The following is a 16,694-nucleotide window of genomic DNA, read 5'->3' as shown; positions in this document are numbered from 1 at the left end:
CTCTCCTTTTATTTTTCTTTTGATGAACTCCGAGAGAACAAGTGTGCGTAGTTAGTTAGGTTGGTGATGGAACTTGGTAACATATATGCGACTCCTTTTATAATGGATCTATATCACTTGGTTGTTGGTCAACTATTGTTTTTTGTTGACCGTGCCTATAATAAACCGGGGGTTTGGTAGGTACAGACTTCGAAGTTTGAATGAACTATAGTTGGTGCTGGTATATGGTATAAAACCGGGTTACGTTATACCATATACCAGCACCAACTATAGTTCATTCAAACTTCGAAGTCTGTACCTACCAAACCCCCGGTTTATTATAGGCACGGTCAACAAAAAACAATAGTTGACCAACAACCAAGTGATATAGATCCATTATAAAAGGAGTCGCATATATGTTACCAAGTTCCATCACCAACCTAACTAACTACGCACACTTGTTCTCTCGGAGTTCATCAAAAGAAAAATAAACAATGGAGGAAATGAGAAACGGCGAAGAGAACGGTACTTCTCACTGGATCCCATATATGTTCTTTGATCGATCTTCTGTAACGATTCATCTCTTAAAGTGGTTCGGTCTCGGAAGCTCTTCTCCATCATCCACATTTAAAGAAGAAGACGTTATGGAGACAAAGGAGGAGGAAGATGATATCACCGTTGATATCACAGAGCGGCGGTTGCAGAAAAGTAAGCCTAATCCAAAACCAAAACCAAAACCAAAACCAAGCCCAGGAACAGGAGGACAAGTCCATTAGGCTTATTTATATACATATATTAAAACAAATAAATACACATGTATACGTAGCGTAATAAGATGTAACATATTATGGTTAGACATTTATTTCTGTGCGTGAACTGGTTAAATAAAATCGAGTTTGATTATTGTTTGCTTATCGATCAACAGAAGTTAAAAATGATCTATACTATTATTAGAGTAAATAAGCAGTCTAATTCCTACATCTGATATTAGATCAAAGAAAATCTAATTTATATATTTTGTTCAACTTCAGTTTGTAGCAATGCTTTTTAAAGAGTTACTGATTCAAAAACAAATTTGTGAGGGTATAGACTTGTGTTTCTGTTGAAATTGGGTTTTTCAACTTTCTATTTCTATCCATAAATTTAATCTTTATTCTTTTTGATAAGTAACAACAGTAAATACCATCTGTATATCATCAATTAAAATAATACATCAATATATAACCGTAACATTGATACCACTAATTGTTTCGATAAAACAAAAACAAAAAGCAAAACCTCAAAGAAGATCCAAACCCGCATGTAGTAACAATAAATAATAATACAAAGATTACAAACAAGCGGCTCCCTTCAATCTTCAGAGCCCGGCCCGGCCCACCACGTAGCCCAATGTTCTCTCCATTCACCATACGTAGCAAACGGCAAAAGACCGTTCATCACAGGAAGCGCCAACACAACAACCACAAAGAAGACACTGCGCCGTGCCCAATACGGAACCATAGTGTTGTCACAACGTCCCCCCACCGGACCGTACATCAAACGGTAGAAAGCCAACGTGAAGACGTTCGCAACGAACTGCAAAACGCAGAACGCTTCCCAAAGAAGCAGCCAGAGCTTACCGTCGCCTCCCAACGTGTCCACGCAGAACTTACCAGGCAAACCGCAGACGATACCGAGGAAGATAACGATGAACGTTACAGGCATCGTCTGCTTCGCTGTAGTACCTGAAGAGCGCTGGATGATGAAGTAAGTGATGACGAGGATCATCAGCACGCCGAAGAAGCTCTGAACCCAAACTCTGACACGGCAGAGCAAGATGTTGAACTCCGCGTTGAACGAGGAGACTTGCTTAGGGACCCACCAGGAAGACGTTTTCTCCTCCGACGGCTCGCAGATCGAGGCTGCTTCCATGATTCTCTGCTGCGAGAAGATGTAAGCTCCGTATAGCATGGTGGCCAGCATTGTGAAGACGCTCAAGACGAGCCAGTCCATGATCTTGTTGACCGTATCGGCTTTTCTCGAGTCTTCTTGCTCTGTTTTGAACTTCTCGGCTCTGAAGGCGGCTTTGGAAGCGTTCATCTCCAGCTTCGACTTCCCGAGGTTGTTTGACTCGTAGCTCAGCGCTAGCTCCGTCTCTTTCAGCCTCAGTTTCCTCATCGTGAGACCGATCTCCATGCTCTTCAGGTCGTTTGCTCTTGCTTGCTCTTCTAAAGCCTTTTCGAATGTGGTCAAAGGCATGGCTGAGGAGCTTCTCGAGACGTCTCTAGAGAGTTGTTGTCGTCGTCGTGGCTCTTCGTGCAGGACGATCTCGTTCATCATCGAAGAGCCTTGAATCGCTTCGTAAGCAGCAGAGGTAGCAGATGAAGTCTCTTTAGCAGATAGATCGCTGTCTGAACATCCGTCTGTTGTAGACCGGTCTAAATCGCAGCTCGCAACGTTGTTATTACTGTCTAGCTGATGAGGAGATGATGCAGATTCGTTGATCAGTTTAAGGATCTTTAGAGTGCTGTTGAATGATTTCTCAAAGTTTGTTGCAAAGGAACCAAGCTTGTCACCATAGACCTGTAATTAAATTAATCACATCCCTTATAGTAATCAAAGACAGAATGCAAAAAAAAAAAAAAAAAACAATTCAGAGGAGTTTGGGCTTACATTGGCTAAAGATTCTTTAACAGCAGAAGCAGAGATCTGCAGAGCACAACCAGTGAAGTTTATATGTCACTACCAAAACAGAAACAGTGGAAAAGAAGAATCATATGAGAAGTCATATACTAACTTACTCCAGCAAGATCATCAACATAAACATTCTGACCATTGGCACTCTTTCTCTGAAGAACCTAGAGGATAAGAAAAAACAGAGAAGAAGAAGGGGGTTCACTTCACACTACAGAGCAATGCAAGTCAATGGCTTTTGGTCGGCTAAGTAGCAACATGTTCGGACTGAGATAACGATCAGAGCTACACATTAGTGATAATGATAAAAAAAAGGCTCAAGCTTTAAGACAAAAAAGTAAGAGACTGTGACAGAGTATATTACATCTATTCATTGACTCTGATTCGGATTAGAATCAATGCAAACCAATTAAAAGATGCGAACTTTATTAGCGTAGAGAATCTAAACTTGAAGCGAGGACAAACTTTAGGAACATAACAAAGACAGAACAGGAAAAACCAATAAGTCAAAACTCCAGTTTCGTATTAAAAGAGCAAGGAACAGAGCCAACACGCTGTAATTGAGTTATAGAGAGAGATAAAGTTTGAGAATTTTTAATCTAACCAGATTGGCAAAAGCAGCGAATGACATCCCGAGAGGAAGCGCCAAGGCTTCGGCTTGTCTTTCCCCGACGGTTCGCCGAGTTATACCTAACCGCACCGGAGGGTTTCGCAACCTATGAGCCACTCTCGAAACCCTTCGAGTAGAATTGAGATTAGAGGCAGCAGAAGAAGATGATGAAGAGCAACAAGAGGTGGAGGAAGACGCTGCTTCGTCGCTCTGTTTCTTCTTCTTTGCCTTTAGCTTTCTCTTTTCTAAAGGCGATGGCTTCATCTTCTTCCTCATTGTCTCATCTTTGAGTTCCTCGATGGAATTGAGATTCTCTGGATGGTGATTCGCCGGATCGGTGATTGACTTTTGGGGATCCGGCGAAGGAGGGAGGAGGAGGGCGTCCATAGCATTTAAGATAAACTTATGGGGTCAATTTGGAAGTTTGAGAAAGTTTTATACTTTGAAAGATTTTCGCCGCTTGCTTCGAGTTTTGAACTTTTTCCTCTTTTTTTTTTTGTGTGTGTGAGAGAATCGACTTTTCAAAAATTTAAACTGGTATAATTAGCTTCATATAGAGAAATTACTGGACCAAATATTTGATTCATTGATTTTGCTTAATCTCAAGTTCAGTGTATATTTTCTAAAATGTCCAGTGTTTTTTTTTTCCAAGTTCAGTGTATTCTAAACAAGTTTATGTTCCAGGTCGCAGAATTTATAAGAAATTTATTTACTTAGAATTCGTTCATTTTCGCAGACATAAACTCATTTTATAAATACAAATATATTAATTTATATTTCTATACAAAATTGCTTTACTTTTATTTTCGAAAAGTCAATGTGTCACAGTATAAATTGTATGCATATATATTAGTTTACATATACTATTAAGAATTTATGTTTATTCATAATTTTATATCATAATTAAAGTATAATACACCAATACCAATTATGATATATATCTTATTATTATTTTCGAATATACAAAACTAACCCAAATCAAAACAATATTCAAAATAACATTATAACATTTAAATTGCATATATTCTTAAGAAATTGTTTTTTGTTCATTTTCATATCTAATTCATATACATTTTTAAAAATCTTAAAATTATCTTTAAAAAATTATGGTGTAATTTGTTTATTTTCTTAATTTTACATATTTACACATTATATATAAAATTTGAGGGGAGAGCTTAAGCCAACTGTTGCTAGCGCCGTAGTGATAAGTGTTACATATTCTTCAGTTGATTTCTTAGGCGGGGACGAAGCATTTTCATAATCATGTACCACAGGAGTTATGTTCTCTAGATGTTGAATTATGGGATCGATGTTTCTTTTACCATCGGCACCAGCACCACCTCAGAGACGGAGAACTGTGTGCCCCTTTGAACTATTCTTCAGAGAATATGTTATAAATAATGAAAACACATCTTTTGAATATAAAAAATATTAATATCATGAAATGACACATCTAAACATTTTTTCACAACTATTTGTAATAGTTACATAATGAAAAGCATAACCTTTCACGTTATTTGAGATTCTAAATATATTTTATGATAGAAAGACATATCTAAACATTTTTCTATAACCATTTTCAATAGCTACATGGTTAGAAAGACAAAAAATTTCAACATTAACATTTTTTGTGCACAAAAGTAACTGTTTTTATTAGTCACGTAGTTATAAAGATACAATATTTCAACAGTAATTGAGTTTCCTAATATAATAGATTTGTGAAATTGCATATGTTTATATGTTAACATTTCTTAAAGAAAGAGTTGTATGTTAGTATTGATATGAATAGATGATTCTATATATACAAAACATTTGGCATAGGGAAAACATTTTTTTCCTAATTTTATAACACCAATCTGTTATGATATAAACCTGCTTATTAGACATGTCAAATATTTGAGCTTGGTAAACGTTGCGGTACATGACATAATTAAATAATATCTTTTTTCCAATTAAATCATATCTAGTAATATTTGATTAACTATAAAAAACTCCTTTTTAGTATCTATATCTAATTCGATCTGATTAACTGTAAAAACTGATCATATTTTGAGAAAATTTAAACAAAATTGCTAAAGTTTGATCACTTGAGTTGAGTCTTTATTCTGGCCCATAAACTCTTTAGTATACTAAAAAGATAATAATCCAAGTCAAGTCATAGTTTCTATACATTATTTGTAAATTGATTTGAGAAAAAAAATAATGATATTGTATACTAACAATGATGACATAGTTTGAAGTTAATTGTAAATTGAATATTTAAATTTTATGTTGATTTATGTTTTTTGTAAGTTTTTATAATATGATAATAATTCATAAATCATTGTATCAATAAATAACATAATAGTAGAAATAGAAATACAATGACAAACTACAATTTTTTTTGATTTTTTATAACTATATAACTTTTATTACTAAAATAATTCTTTAAAATTTTTATGCCAGAAAATATGACAAAATATTTTATGGAATTAAAAAAAACAAATTATAATTTTCTAATCCCAATACATTAGCTTCTTTTGATATCTACAAATTTTAGTAGTTTTACGTTTTGTTGATTATATACCTAAAAAATTTTCTTTTAATTTTATAGAATTTAGTTTAATAAATTTTAACCAAAATATATATAAAAAATCTTTCGCAGATTATAATTTTAAATATATACACATATATTAAAATATTTATTTTATCTTATTTTATAGAAGTAATTAAATTAAAATTAAATAGTTTAAACAAATAATAAATCTAAAAAGTAAAAAAAAAATATTTTAGTATAATTTACATTTTAAATTTTTTTATTTTTCATATTGTGAATGAAAACAGCTAGTGTTAAGAAAAAGAGGGAAGGTTTGTTTGTGGCTGTGATAAACGAGATGATGTGTCCAAAACAACCAATCAAAACGCTAGAGCATCTGCTTCACTCATCTAATCTCATCCCACGTGTCAATTTCGTATCCACCTCTTTATTTACACTTGGTTGCTGCCATTCCTCTCCTTCCTCCACAGCCTCTAAACCACTCTCCCTGCTTCTTCTTCTTCTTCTACCGTCCACCACGCAGGTTTGTAATCTGCTGATCTCTTCTGCAATATTCACCTCTTCAATGGCGGCTTCTTCATCTTCCTCCTCTTCTTCTCCCTCGTCTCTCCTCTTACCGAACATCAATTTCCATTCTCGTTCCGTTTCAATCCCCGGAATCTTCCTGCCTAGAAACCGCTTGAGATACAGTCACAACCTCCCGCTTCGAATCAGAGCTTCCAGAGACGATAATGTCGCTGTGGAAGATCGTGAAAACGCAGTGATCAACGGAAACGGAAGTGTACGTCTAAACGGCGGCAACGGAGCTGCTGCCGCCAGAAAATCAATCAACGGAGGTTTAAACGGAAACGGCCGTTTAAACGGTAACGGTAACGGTAGTTTGGTGAAGTACGTGAACGGAAGCGTAACGGAAGAAGAAGTGAGGCAGAAGAGAGTAGAGGATATCGGTCAAGAGGATGCTTGGTTTAAGAAAACTCAACAGAAACAACAACAACAACAACAAGTTGAGGTAATAAAAAAAAAAGAGTTACATTCTTTTCAGTTTTCAAATCCAAAACCGTTTCGTTTCTTTTTTTTTTACTAACGATTTCCATTACATGATGAAACACACAGGTTTCTGTTGCACCTGGTGGTCGATGGAGTAGGTTCAAGACTTACTCAACGATCCAAAGAACATTGGAGATTTGGGGGTTTGTCCTTGCGTTTGTTTTCAGGACATGGCTAAGCGGTCAGAAGTTTTCTTACAAAGGTTTGTTACTTTATTGTACTTTAAGTATTTGTTTATTTAAAAAAAGAACATTCTCATTTGCCTTTTTTTTTGTATTTGCAGGGGGAATGACTGAGGAGAAAAAGGTTTTGAGAAGGAAGGTTTTAGCCAAGTGGTTGAAGGAAAACATATTGAGATTAGGTCCTACTTTTATTAAAATTGGTCAGCAGTTCTCTACCAGAGTGGACATTCTTCCTCAAGAGTATGTTGATCAGTTGTCTGAACTTCAGGTTTGTTTTCTTGTTTAATCCCATTTTATATCCAATGGATCCTCTTCTGTGTTGCATGCATTTTCAACTCTTTTTTTTTTTGGTGTTGCAGGATCAAGTGCCTCCTTTTTCTTCAGCTACGGCACTATCGATTGTTGAAGAGGAGCTTGGAGCATCTGTTGATGACATTTTCGACCGTTTTGATTATGAACCTATAGCTGCTGCTAGTCTTGGTAAGAGTCCTTTGTTGTAATCTTCTTATGATGATGTTTGTCTGCAAGAAAGTGATAGTAATGATAAGTGTTTTTGGTGTTGATAAGTACAGGCCAAGTTCACCGTGCAAGATTGAAGGGTCAAGAGGTTGTCATTAAAGTACAGAGACCCGGTCTCAAGGATCTCTTTGATATTGATCTTAAAAATCTGAGGGTTAGTGTTCTCTAGCCACGCTCTGCATTTAGAGTTATTCAATGTTGCCAGCGTCCTTGTCTCATGGTTTGCCTCTGCTGATTTATTGGCTTTGTGTTATGCTTTTATGTAGGTGATCGCTGAGTATCTCCAAAAGGTGGATCCAAAATCAGATGGTGCAAAGAGAGATTGGGTTGCAATTTATGATGAATGTGCCAGTGTACTGTACCAGGTACCGTGATGCGGTTTTATCTTTGTTTTTGCATGGAGGCTTTGTTGACTCTTCTTTATTTGCTTCTGTTTGAAGTGACCTCTAACTAGCAAAAACAATGTGTTCTGTATTGTTTAGGAAATTGATTACACAAAGGAAGCAGCTAACTCCGAGTTGTTTGCTAATAACTTCAAAAACCTAGAGTATGTAAAAGTTCCATCCATCTACTGGGAGTACACCACACCTCAGGTAAATATTTTGACCTAAGGTCATTATTAGTTCATCATGTACAATGCCTTAAAAGCTCGAATGCAACACTTAATTCATTATTATTCTATTCGAAGATCCTGACAATGGAGTATGTCCCTGGGATTAAAATCAACAAAATACAAGCCTTGGATCAGTTAGGCGTTGATCGGAAAAGGTTTGTAATTTCTTATATCCTTGAGACGTACATTTCTCTTTGAAGCCAAAATAGTTTCTTTGTTGTTGATCTATAACTTGGTATACAATGCAGGCTAGGGAGATATGCTGTTGAATCTTACCTGGAGCAAATCTTGTCTCATGGATTCTTTCATGCCGACCCTGTAAGTCTCTTCTATCATCTTCTTTTCCCTTTCAAGTGCCAATGACTCTTTGTCTGGTTTACCATTTCACAAAAAGTTTACCAATCTAATTTGTATCTATATCTTTCTGAAGCACCCTGGGAATATTGCGGTTGATGATGTCAACGGTGGGCGGCTGATATTTTACGACTTTGGAATGATGGGAAGGTACTACAACAGGACTCTGTTACTATGGTGAAGAGATATGGTCTCATTTATCATTACTTGTTTGACTAATGATCCTACACAATTGGTTTATTCATGTTTCTTACAGTATCAGCCCAAATATTAGAGAAGGTTTGTTGGAGGCATTCTACGGTGTTTATGAGAAGGACCCTGATAAGGTACACTCTCTACTGTGTTATAGATTTCAATATAGATTTCAATCTTCTACATCCATGCCGTCTTGTAGGAACTGAGCTCATACATATCTAAATTAACCTTCTTGTGGCAGGTCATTCAAGCAATGGTTCAAATGGGTGTGCTTGTACCTACTGGAGATTTGACATCGATCAGAAGAACAGCGCTGTTTTTTCTCAACAGGTGATTTACTTGATCCTTGTACCTTTTTCATATTGATCTACCTTTATGTTACATCCTTGGTTTACTGGTGACGCCAGTAGTGTCTTTCTGATGATATCAATTTGCTGATTTTTATTACAGTTTCGAAGAACGGCTTGCTGCGCAAAGAAAGGAGAAAGAAGAACTAGCAGCAGCAGAACAGCTTGGGTTCAAGAAGCCACTAAGCAAAGAGGAAAAGCAAGAGAAAAAGAAGCAACGTTTGGCTGCAATAGGAGAAGACTTATTAGCCATTGCAGCTGATCAACCTTTCCGGTTCCCAGCCACATTCACATTTGTTGTTAGAGCCTTTTCAGGTCTGCAAATGTCATTTAAAATTTGTTTTCAACATCCTTACCAAAGTATACTAATGGTGTTAACTTACTCTCTTTATTTTCTCTGTAGTATTGGATGGCATCGGCAAAGGTCTTGACCCCCGGTTTGATATAACAGAGATTGCAAAACCGTGAGTCTACTTACTACAGACACTATACTAAAATATCATTGTTAATTTTTTGAAGAGTACTCAGATACTTTTCTTCTCTAGATATGCTTTGGAATTGCTACGGTTCCGGGAAGCTGGAGTTGAAGTTGTAGTGAAGGTGATAATAATAGCAAGGCTTATCTTGACTCCATATATGATCTTACTACATAGCTTCATATTCATATTCAATCAAATAAATGATTGTAGGACCTGAGAACGAGATGGGACAGACAGTCACAAGCATTCTACAATCTATTTAGGCAAGCTGATAGAGTTGAAAAGCTAGCTGTGATCATCCAACGACTTGTAAGACACTAAACAGACCCACCCGCCACAAAACTTCAAAGCTACATGAATTTTTTTCTCCATCTAAAGAGTTCTACAACTGTTTTATTTCCGCAGGAGCAAGGTGATTTGAAGCTTAGGGTCCGAGCACTGGAGTCTGAGAGGGCATTTCAACGTGTGGCAACTGTTCAAAAAACAATTGGAAGTGTAAGTAGAATCTTTGCATTCTCAAGTTGGTCTCGTTTCTTCTTTTCTTTAACCTAATGTGTCCGTCTTCCCAACAGGCTGTTGCTGCAGGAAGTCTAGTCAATCTCGCAACGATTTTGTATCTGAATTCTTTAAAAGTAAGTTGTTACTGATCAACCCTTAAGAGTCTCTTTTCTTAACCTTTATCCTCATTGTCTACTCAGTTTCATCAACATTCTTGTGTTCCTTTTTATGTTTTCAGACACCAGCTAATATAGCATACACAGTTTGCGCTTTCTTCAGCCTCCAAGTTCTAATCGGAGTTATAAAAGTCAAGAAGTTCGACCAACGTGAAAAACTGATCACTGGAACAGCTTAAAGAAACCTTGCTTGGTATGCTTCCTCAGCTCTTTTAGGTTTTATATTATTTAGATTCGAAGTCTCAACCTTTTTCCGTTTAACTTGTGCAGATGTAGTAAAGCTATTTTGTGCTTAGAAGCCACAATGATTTCTCCCATAAAAGCTTTCCACTGGAGTGATGATGATTTCTTGGTCTGCTAAGTGAAAAAATTCTTATGGAAGCTTTAGAGGCAAGAGATGGTAAAAACAGTGAACGACCAGTCTCTATATCTCCTGTTTTTTTTTTACTTTCTGAAAGTTTGATTTTTGGGCATATTATCAACAGAGCCACTTGTAATGGTGGTAGAGATGTAGTAGACATTAGGTAAACTCTTCCGTATAATATATGTATATACAGACTACTCGTTGCCTGCCTCAGTATCTGCGTTCCTCCGTGTATATATAAAAAAATAAGCCTCTGCCTGAACCAAACCTAAATCTCAAGAAACCAAACGTAAACTTTGGTAAAGGTTTAGATTGTCGTTGCTGCTTTGACAAGGTTTTGTCTTTGTTCTTTTAAACTCAACTGAATGCATTCATAGATTAGATTAAAATGGTGTTACAGAGTTAAATAAGTTTTTAGTGTACCAAATGGTGTTACAGAGTTCAATAAGTTTTTAGGTAGATTAAAATGCTGTGTTACGTATATCGACCAGATGGTGTTTGTTACACAGTTGAATAAGTTTGTAGGAGAAGTTGATATGATTAAATCGCAGATTTTATTAGTTTTGATTTGTCTCTGTTAGTCTGTTTCTAGTTAATGCTTCTTGTTTTTTTTAAAAAATTATTGATTAGTCGTGCAAACGAGGGAGATTGGTACTCCCTAAGTATAGGAAGCAATGATCCACTTTCCCCATTTACCTTCTGTTTAGGACTAATTAATCATGGTGATTATTGATTCTTATATGTGTTTTTGTATATTATAATGAGGTAAGAAAATAAAAAAGAAGAAAGAAATATTTTTTGGTTAAAAAAAGGTAAGAAATATTTTAAAAATCATTACAAAAAGGAAGGTGGAAAAGGTGCAGAGACTGTGCCCAACAATTTCAAGTTAGTTTTTTGAAAAAATGTTTAAAAAATGAAAAAATCATAAAGTTTTAGCGCTTATATTTCTTTAAATACGGCCTTCTTCAGGTCTCACTCCTTTTATCTCCTCCCTTCCTTCAGATTTCTCCCGGCTCTAACCATGGCTCCAAAGCGTAAGATTCCTTCGACTGAACTTGAAATCTCCGGTTCCATCTCAACTAGGCCGAGGAGAAGTCCCAAGGCGCCGGTGGAAGTTGCTGTTGAGCCGATACGTTCCCCCAAATTTAAGTTCAAGATAGAGTTGGTGGTGGAGAAATCTGAGAAGGATCCATCCTGGGTTCTAGATGAGCCGATTGATGACTCAGAGGCTAGGATTAAATGGCCCGAGAGGTATCAAGTAGTTCAGGAAGTTGTAGTTTTGCCAAAGAAGAAAAAAAAGAAGTAAGTTATTTTTTTTATTTTTTATTTTATAGTAGCTGCTTTGCTCTTAGATACAGATATATATATATATATATATGTTTAACAACTCAATTTAAATTTTCTTAGGTATGTTGAGGAAGAGGAGATATTCCGTGCGCGGCGCCATTTTCGACGAGCTATCCTTGATGAATCCATCACATACAATCTCAACGATGATGCTCATGTTAAGGTGAATATATATATCTAAACAAAGTAACAATAAATCTGTCTTCTTAAAAAATGTTACGTCCTTCCATTATCTTCTTCTTCTTCAGACTCTGAATTTAATTAGCTTTTGTTGTCTCTTTGTTATTCAGTCTGACGAGGAGAAGCCTTTCATTTGCAAGATCGTCGAAATCTTCGAGGGAACTGATGGCGAAATGTACTTTACCGCACAGTGGTTTTACCGCGCCTATGATACCGTAAGCATTAAGAATCTGTTTTCTCTTGAGCTTTATTATTATTCTATTTGCTGATTTTTTTTGTCGTTTTCTTAACTTTTTAGGTAATCCAAAGACACGATGGTCTGATCGATGACAAACGTGTTTTTCTCTCGGACATGAAAGATGTAAACTCAATGGACGTGCTTCTCAACAAATTGAAAATTCTGATGATCCCATTAACTGTACGTTCGTTCGTTATTAAAAAATTCTTAGCCTCTTGTCATTCGTAGTGCATTTTTTTCTCTATTGATTTCAATAACATTTACTTTCTTTTCTGATATGCTAGGAAAATTATGAAGTGACTGAAAGCTGCGATTACTATTGCAACATGACCTATCGCCTGCCTTTCTCAACACTTGAAGCTTTGCAACCAAGTCAGTGTGTTACGCCTGATCAAAGAACGGATGCTACAATGCTAGACTTGTATTGTGGGTGTGGAGCCATGTCAACTGGCTTATGCATGGGAGCTCAGCTTTCAGGGCTGAAACTTGTCACGGTGAGGCATTTCTTTTTTCATGCTATTATAGTGATCAGTTAATAACTGATCATTGTTATCGTTAGCGTGTATTTAATGTTTAAATTTTGTTTTATTGATTTCTACAGAAATGGGCTGTTGACAATGACAAGTATGCAGTTCAAAGCATAAAGTATAATCACCCGAAAACAGAAGTAAGTTTGTCGTCCTTTTTTTTTCTTTTTTTCCAATTTGCCTTTGTCTTCTATGTTTATGTTCAGTTGCCAATTCGCTGTTTAGGTGAGAAACGAGTCCGCAGAAGATTTTCTGTTTCTGCTTAAGGAGTGGGAGAAACTATGCATTCATTTCTCTTTGATTGAATGTGTGGATTCAGAAAAATACGAAAACCTTTATGGGATGTCGTCTGTTGTGGAAGAGGTTGAAGATGGAAGCGATGAGAGTGATGTCAAAGATGGTGGAGAGGTTTTTGAAGTTGAAAAGGTTGTTGGTATTAAGAAAAAGGAAGGAGGTGGACTCCATCTGAAGGTATTAATTGTTTGCTTTTGTTTGTTAAATGTTTCACATTTTATCGTTCTGATTTAAAACCTCACACAATCGAACTCTTCTTTGGTGTTTTGGTATAATAGGTCCGGTGGGAGAACTATGGGCCTTCCCATGACACATGGGAACCTATTGAAAATCTTAGGTGGGTAAAACATAGTAACTTGTAGCAATAAAATAATAAAAGTCATCAATGGGTTGCTAACGTCTCTGAATTTGTTGTGAACAGCAGTTGCCGTAAGAAAATTAAAGAGTTCGTTGTGCATGGATATAAAACAAGCATCCTTCCATTACCAGTAAGTAATTAGACTAATTTTATGGCTCTAATTTTATGGCTCTAAAGTCAGCGTGGTCAGAGAAGTTTTAACTTTTTCTAAAAATCTTATTTGTATTTTTTTGGCTTATTTGTTTGATACTTATGCCTAATTAATTCAGGGAGGTGTTGATGTTGTTTGTGGAGGTCCTCCATGCCAAGGGATTAGCGGTCTCAACAGATTCAGGAACGAGAAAGCGCCGCTGGAAGATAAAAAGAACGCGCAGCTTCTTGTATACATGAAAATTGTGGACTTTCTGAAGCCCAAGTATGTTCTGATGGAGAATGTGGTAGATATGCTTAGGTTTGTTGATGGCTTTGTTGCGCGCTATGCTGTGGGACAGCTTGTCCAAATGAATTATCAGACGAGAATGGGAATGATGGCGGCAGGGTCGTATGGCCTTGCTCAGTTCCGCAGGCGCTTCTTCTTATGGGGTGCAAGGTCTAGCGAGGTAATGCTTTACTTAATACTCTACTTCTTTGCTTGGTATCAATGAGTAGATGAAGGAATTAATTTTTTTTTGTATCTTTTTGTTTTTGTTTTTATTCAGAGGCTTCCTCAGTTCCCACTTCCAACTCATGATGTTGTCAATAGAGGAAATGTTCCTAAGAACTTTTATGTAAGCGTATATATATTTAGTACGCTAGCAAATTTTTAATAGGTATCGTTTATTCAAATGAGCTCGGCTTATGCAGGAAAACGTAGTGGCCTATGAACAAAAAGACAATGTGAAGTTGGCAAAGAAGATCCTACTCTCGGATGTCCTTACCGACCTTCCAGTTGTAAGTCTTTTTCTGTGTTTTATCTTAACTAAACATTCTTGGGTTGTTCCTGATTTATTAATGTTATGGTTTTAGGTTGCAAACAATGAGAGGAGGGCGGAGATGCCATATGACAAAGCTCCTAAGACGCCATTTCAACAGTTTATCAGACTGACGAAAGAAGGTAACATTCATAATCATTTCAACAAACATATAGACATGACGACTATAAGACTATTATTGAAAATTGAGAGTGTCTCCCCCTTTTTTTCAACAGGAATGTTAGCTTCACCTGAAGATCCCAAGTCAAACTCCACAAACGATGTGTTGTACGATCACCATCCTTTGAATCTTAACAAAGATGATTATCAACGTGTCTGTATGATCCCCAAGAAGAAGGTACATCATCTTCAACCCATTGATCACTTTTTTTTTCATTTTAGTTTTTTATTTTTGCCCTTTGTTTTTGTTTCTTGGGTTGCACTGAATTTATCTCAACACTTCTTTTTTTTGTATTAGGGAGCGAATTTCAGGGACTTACCTGGTGTAACTGTTAATGGTTATAACCAAGTTGAATTGGATCCTAAAATCCCCAGGGTCTATCTTAAATCCAATAACCCCTTGGTACGACTTGATCATCACGTTTCTTTCTGTCTTCTTTATCAATCTTGCTCTCTCTCTCTCTCTCTCTCTCTCTCTCTCTCTCTCTCTCTCTCTCTCTCTCTCTCTCTCTCCTCTCTCTCTCTCTCTCTCTCTCTCTCTCTCTCTCTCTCTCTCTCTCTCTCTCTCTCTCTTCATTGCCTGTTAAGAGACATTGTCTTGTGCCTATTCAAACAGATTCCAGAATACGCCATAACATTTGTCAACGGAAGATCAAAGAAGTGAGTCCTGGATTTCCCCAGTCATTCTTCTTCTCTGCAGTTTCTGAATTTGGCATATATTTGTTTTTTGATTTATTAAATTCACCTGAACCATTTTGCTTTTGCAGACCCTTTGGACGGCTTTGGTGGGATGAAACTGTCTCAACTGTTGTCGGAAGAGCCGAGCCACACAATCATGTTAGTGTCTTTCTTTCAATCTTGAGACCCTCTCAGGAGAATGAATAAACTCCTTAATTCATCTGAAATGGTGTATAGCTGTAGAACAGCGCCCAAGACTACATGCTGTTTTGGAATTGCATAGATTATTAAAAATAGTATTCACTGTGGATGCTGCTTGGTATATATTATTATAGGTCATGATCCACCCAAGCCAAGACCGTGTCTTGACTGTGCGAGAGAACGCAAGGCTTCAGGGCTTCCCTGATTACTATAGACTATTTGGTCCTACCAAGCAAAAGTAAGTCACTGTCCTTGATTACTATAGACTCTTTGGCACTATATAACTCTCCCATATTTCTTAAAAGAAGTAAATCTTATGTAGCTGTAATGTTTGTTAGGTACAAACAAGTTGGGAATGCGGTTGCAGTACCAGTTGCTAGTGCACTTGGATTCGCATTAGGACAAGCTTTTCAAGGCCTCACAACTGGTAGTGATCCACTCTTCATTCTGCCCGAAGATTTTCCAAAACCAACCTTCTGAATCGAAGGAACATCAATGAGAAGAGATTCACCTTCTTTCTTTAGTTATTGTTGTTCATCTCAATTTATCTAAGACTCATTTCATTTGGATAAATACTTACTGTTGTTAATGAGTTACGATGTTTGTCATTTGATTTTACTATTAAACACCTTTTGGTTTAGTTACGATTCTTGTAAATTCTCTATAAATTCTTTGTTCTGCTTTGAAGAATTGAAGTTTCTTTTGATTTGTTAGAACTTGTCTCAGATGAACCAACATTTAATGGGTTTATGGGTCTCCAACCTTTAATTGATTCTTGTGTTATTGGATTATGTATTTGAAATCGTTTTAAAAAATAGATCATATTGTTATTCAATTTTCTAACTTTCTAATTTTATTAAATATGTGTGTTATTTAATTTTGGTGGATTTTATGGTAATATGAAAATAATAATGAAAATTTAATTACAAAATGTAAAGAACAAAATTTTAAGGTTCAAGTAAGAATTTGAAGATAAATCTAAGGGGTTATTAGATTGACGAATTTAAATAATTCTTTTGAAGATAAAATAATAGCTTTATAAATATTTTAAAGGATTTGATAAGGATTTTAATACATTTGACTAATTCTGATTTTTTGGATTTTAAAAGAATTCAAATAAATTTTATACATATCAATTCTTTTTAATTTTGTGAACTAATATTTTTACA

The 16,694-nt window shown here is 36.1% G+C and overlaps 4 protein-coding genes across 4 annotated transcripts; 3 read left to right on the top strand and 1 right to left on the bottom strand.

The window, feature by feature from the left end:
* The first annotated feature begins 473 nt into the window (after positions 1-473).
* Positions 474-755, top strand: LOC108858812 (elicitor peptide 3). Its single transcript, XM_018632680.1, has one exon. It carries the CDS (start codon positions 474-476, stop codon positions 753-755), a length of 282 nt encoding a protein of 93 aa, XP_018488182.1.
* Positions 756-1,144: 389 nt separating this feature from the next.
* On the bottom strand, positions 1,145-3,725 carry LOC108805272 (protein CPR-5). Its single transcript, XM_018577272.2, has 4 exons — positions 3,257-3,725; positions 2,760-2,816; positions 2,632-2,667; positions 1,145-2,541 (listed from the first exon to the last, which is right to left on the bottom strand). Exons 1-4 carry the CDS (start codon positions 3,647-3,649, stop codon positions 1,330-1,332), a joined length of 1,698 nt encoding a protein of 565 aa, XP_018432774.1. The 5' UTR covers positions 3,650-3,725; the 3' UTR covers positions 1,145-1,329.
* A 2,529-nt stretch (positions 3,726-6,254) lies between these two features.
* Positions 6,255-10,785, top strand: LOC108805270 (protein ACTIVITY OF BC1 COMPLEX KINASE 8, chloroplastic). The gene is made up of 20 exons (XM_018577270.2): positions 6,255-6,807; positions 6,912-7,047; positions 7,129-7,295; positions 7,387-7,507; positions 7,600-7,700; positions 7,813-7,911; positions 8,029-8,139; positions 8,235-8,314; positions 8,408-8,477; positions 8,590-8,663; positions 8,770-8,839; positions 8,950-9,038; positions 9,159-9,370; positions 9,459-9,519; positions 9,601-9,655; positions 9,745-9,843; positions 9,940-10,029; positions 10,107-10,166; positions 10,271-10,401; positions 10,479-10,785. Exons 1-19 carry the CDS (start codon positions 6,364-6,366, stop codon positions 10,385-10,387), a joined length of 2,256 nt encoding a protein of 751 aa, XP_018432772.1. The 5' UTR covers positions 6,255-6,363; the 3' UTR covers positions 10,388-10,401; positions 10,479-10,785.
* Positions 10,786-11,527: 742 nt separating this feature from the next.
* LOC108860301 (DNA (cytosine-5)-methyltransferase CMT3) lies at positions 11,528-16,143 on the top strand. Its single transcript, XM_057010567.1, has 19 exons — positions 11,528-11,874; positions 11,980-12,082; positions 12,210-12,314; positions 12,398-12,517; positions 12,622-12,831; positions 12,939-13,004; positions 13,090-13,335; positions 13,437-13,495; positions 13,583-13,646; positions 13,786-14,115; positions 14,215-14,283; positions 14,360-14,446; positions 14,522-14,609; positions 14,703-14,824; positions 14,945-15,049; positions 15,263-15,306; positions 15,414-15,483; positions 15,660-15,763; positions 15,864-16,143. The coding sequence occupies exons 1-19, from the start codon at positions 11,594-11,596 to the stop codon at positions 16,003-16,005; spliced, it is 2,415 nt and encodes an 804-aa protein (XP_056866547.1). The 5' UTR covers positions 11,528-11,593; the 3' UTR covers positions 16,006-16,143.
* The last annotated feature ends 551 nt before the right edge of the window (positions 16,144-16,694 follow it).

Source organism: Raphanus sativus, chromosome 5, assembly GCF_000801105.2.
Source record: "Raphanus sativus cultivar WK10039 chromosome 5, ASM80110v3, whole genome shotgun sequence".
Classification (NCBI taxonomy): Eukaryota; Viridiplantae; Streptophyta; class Magnoliopsida; order Brassicales; family Brassicaceae; genus Raphanus; species Raphanus sativus.
The sequence above is the reverse complement of the archived record's forward strand: the minus strand, read 5'-3'. Positions and strand labels throughout refer to the sequence as shown.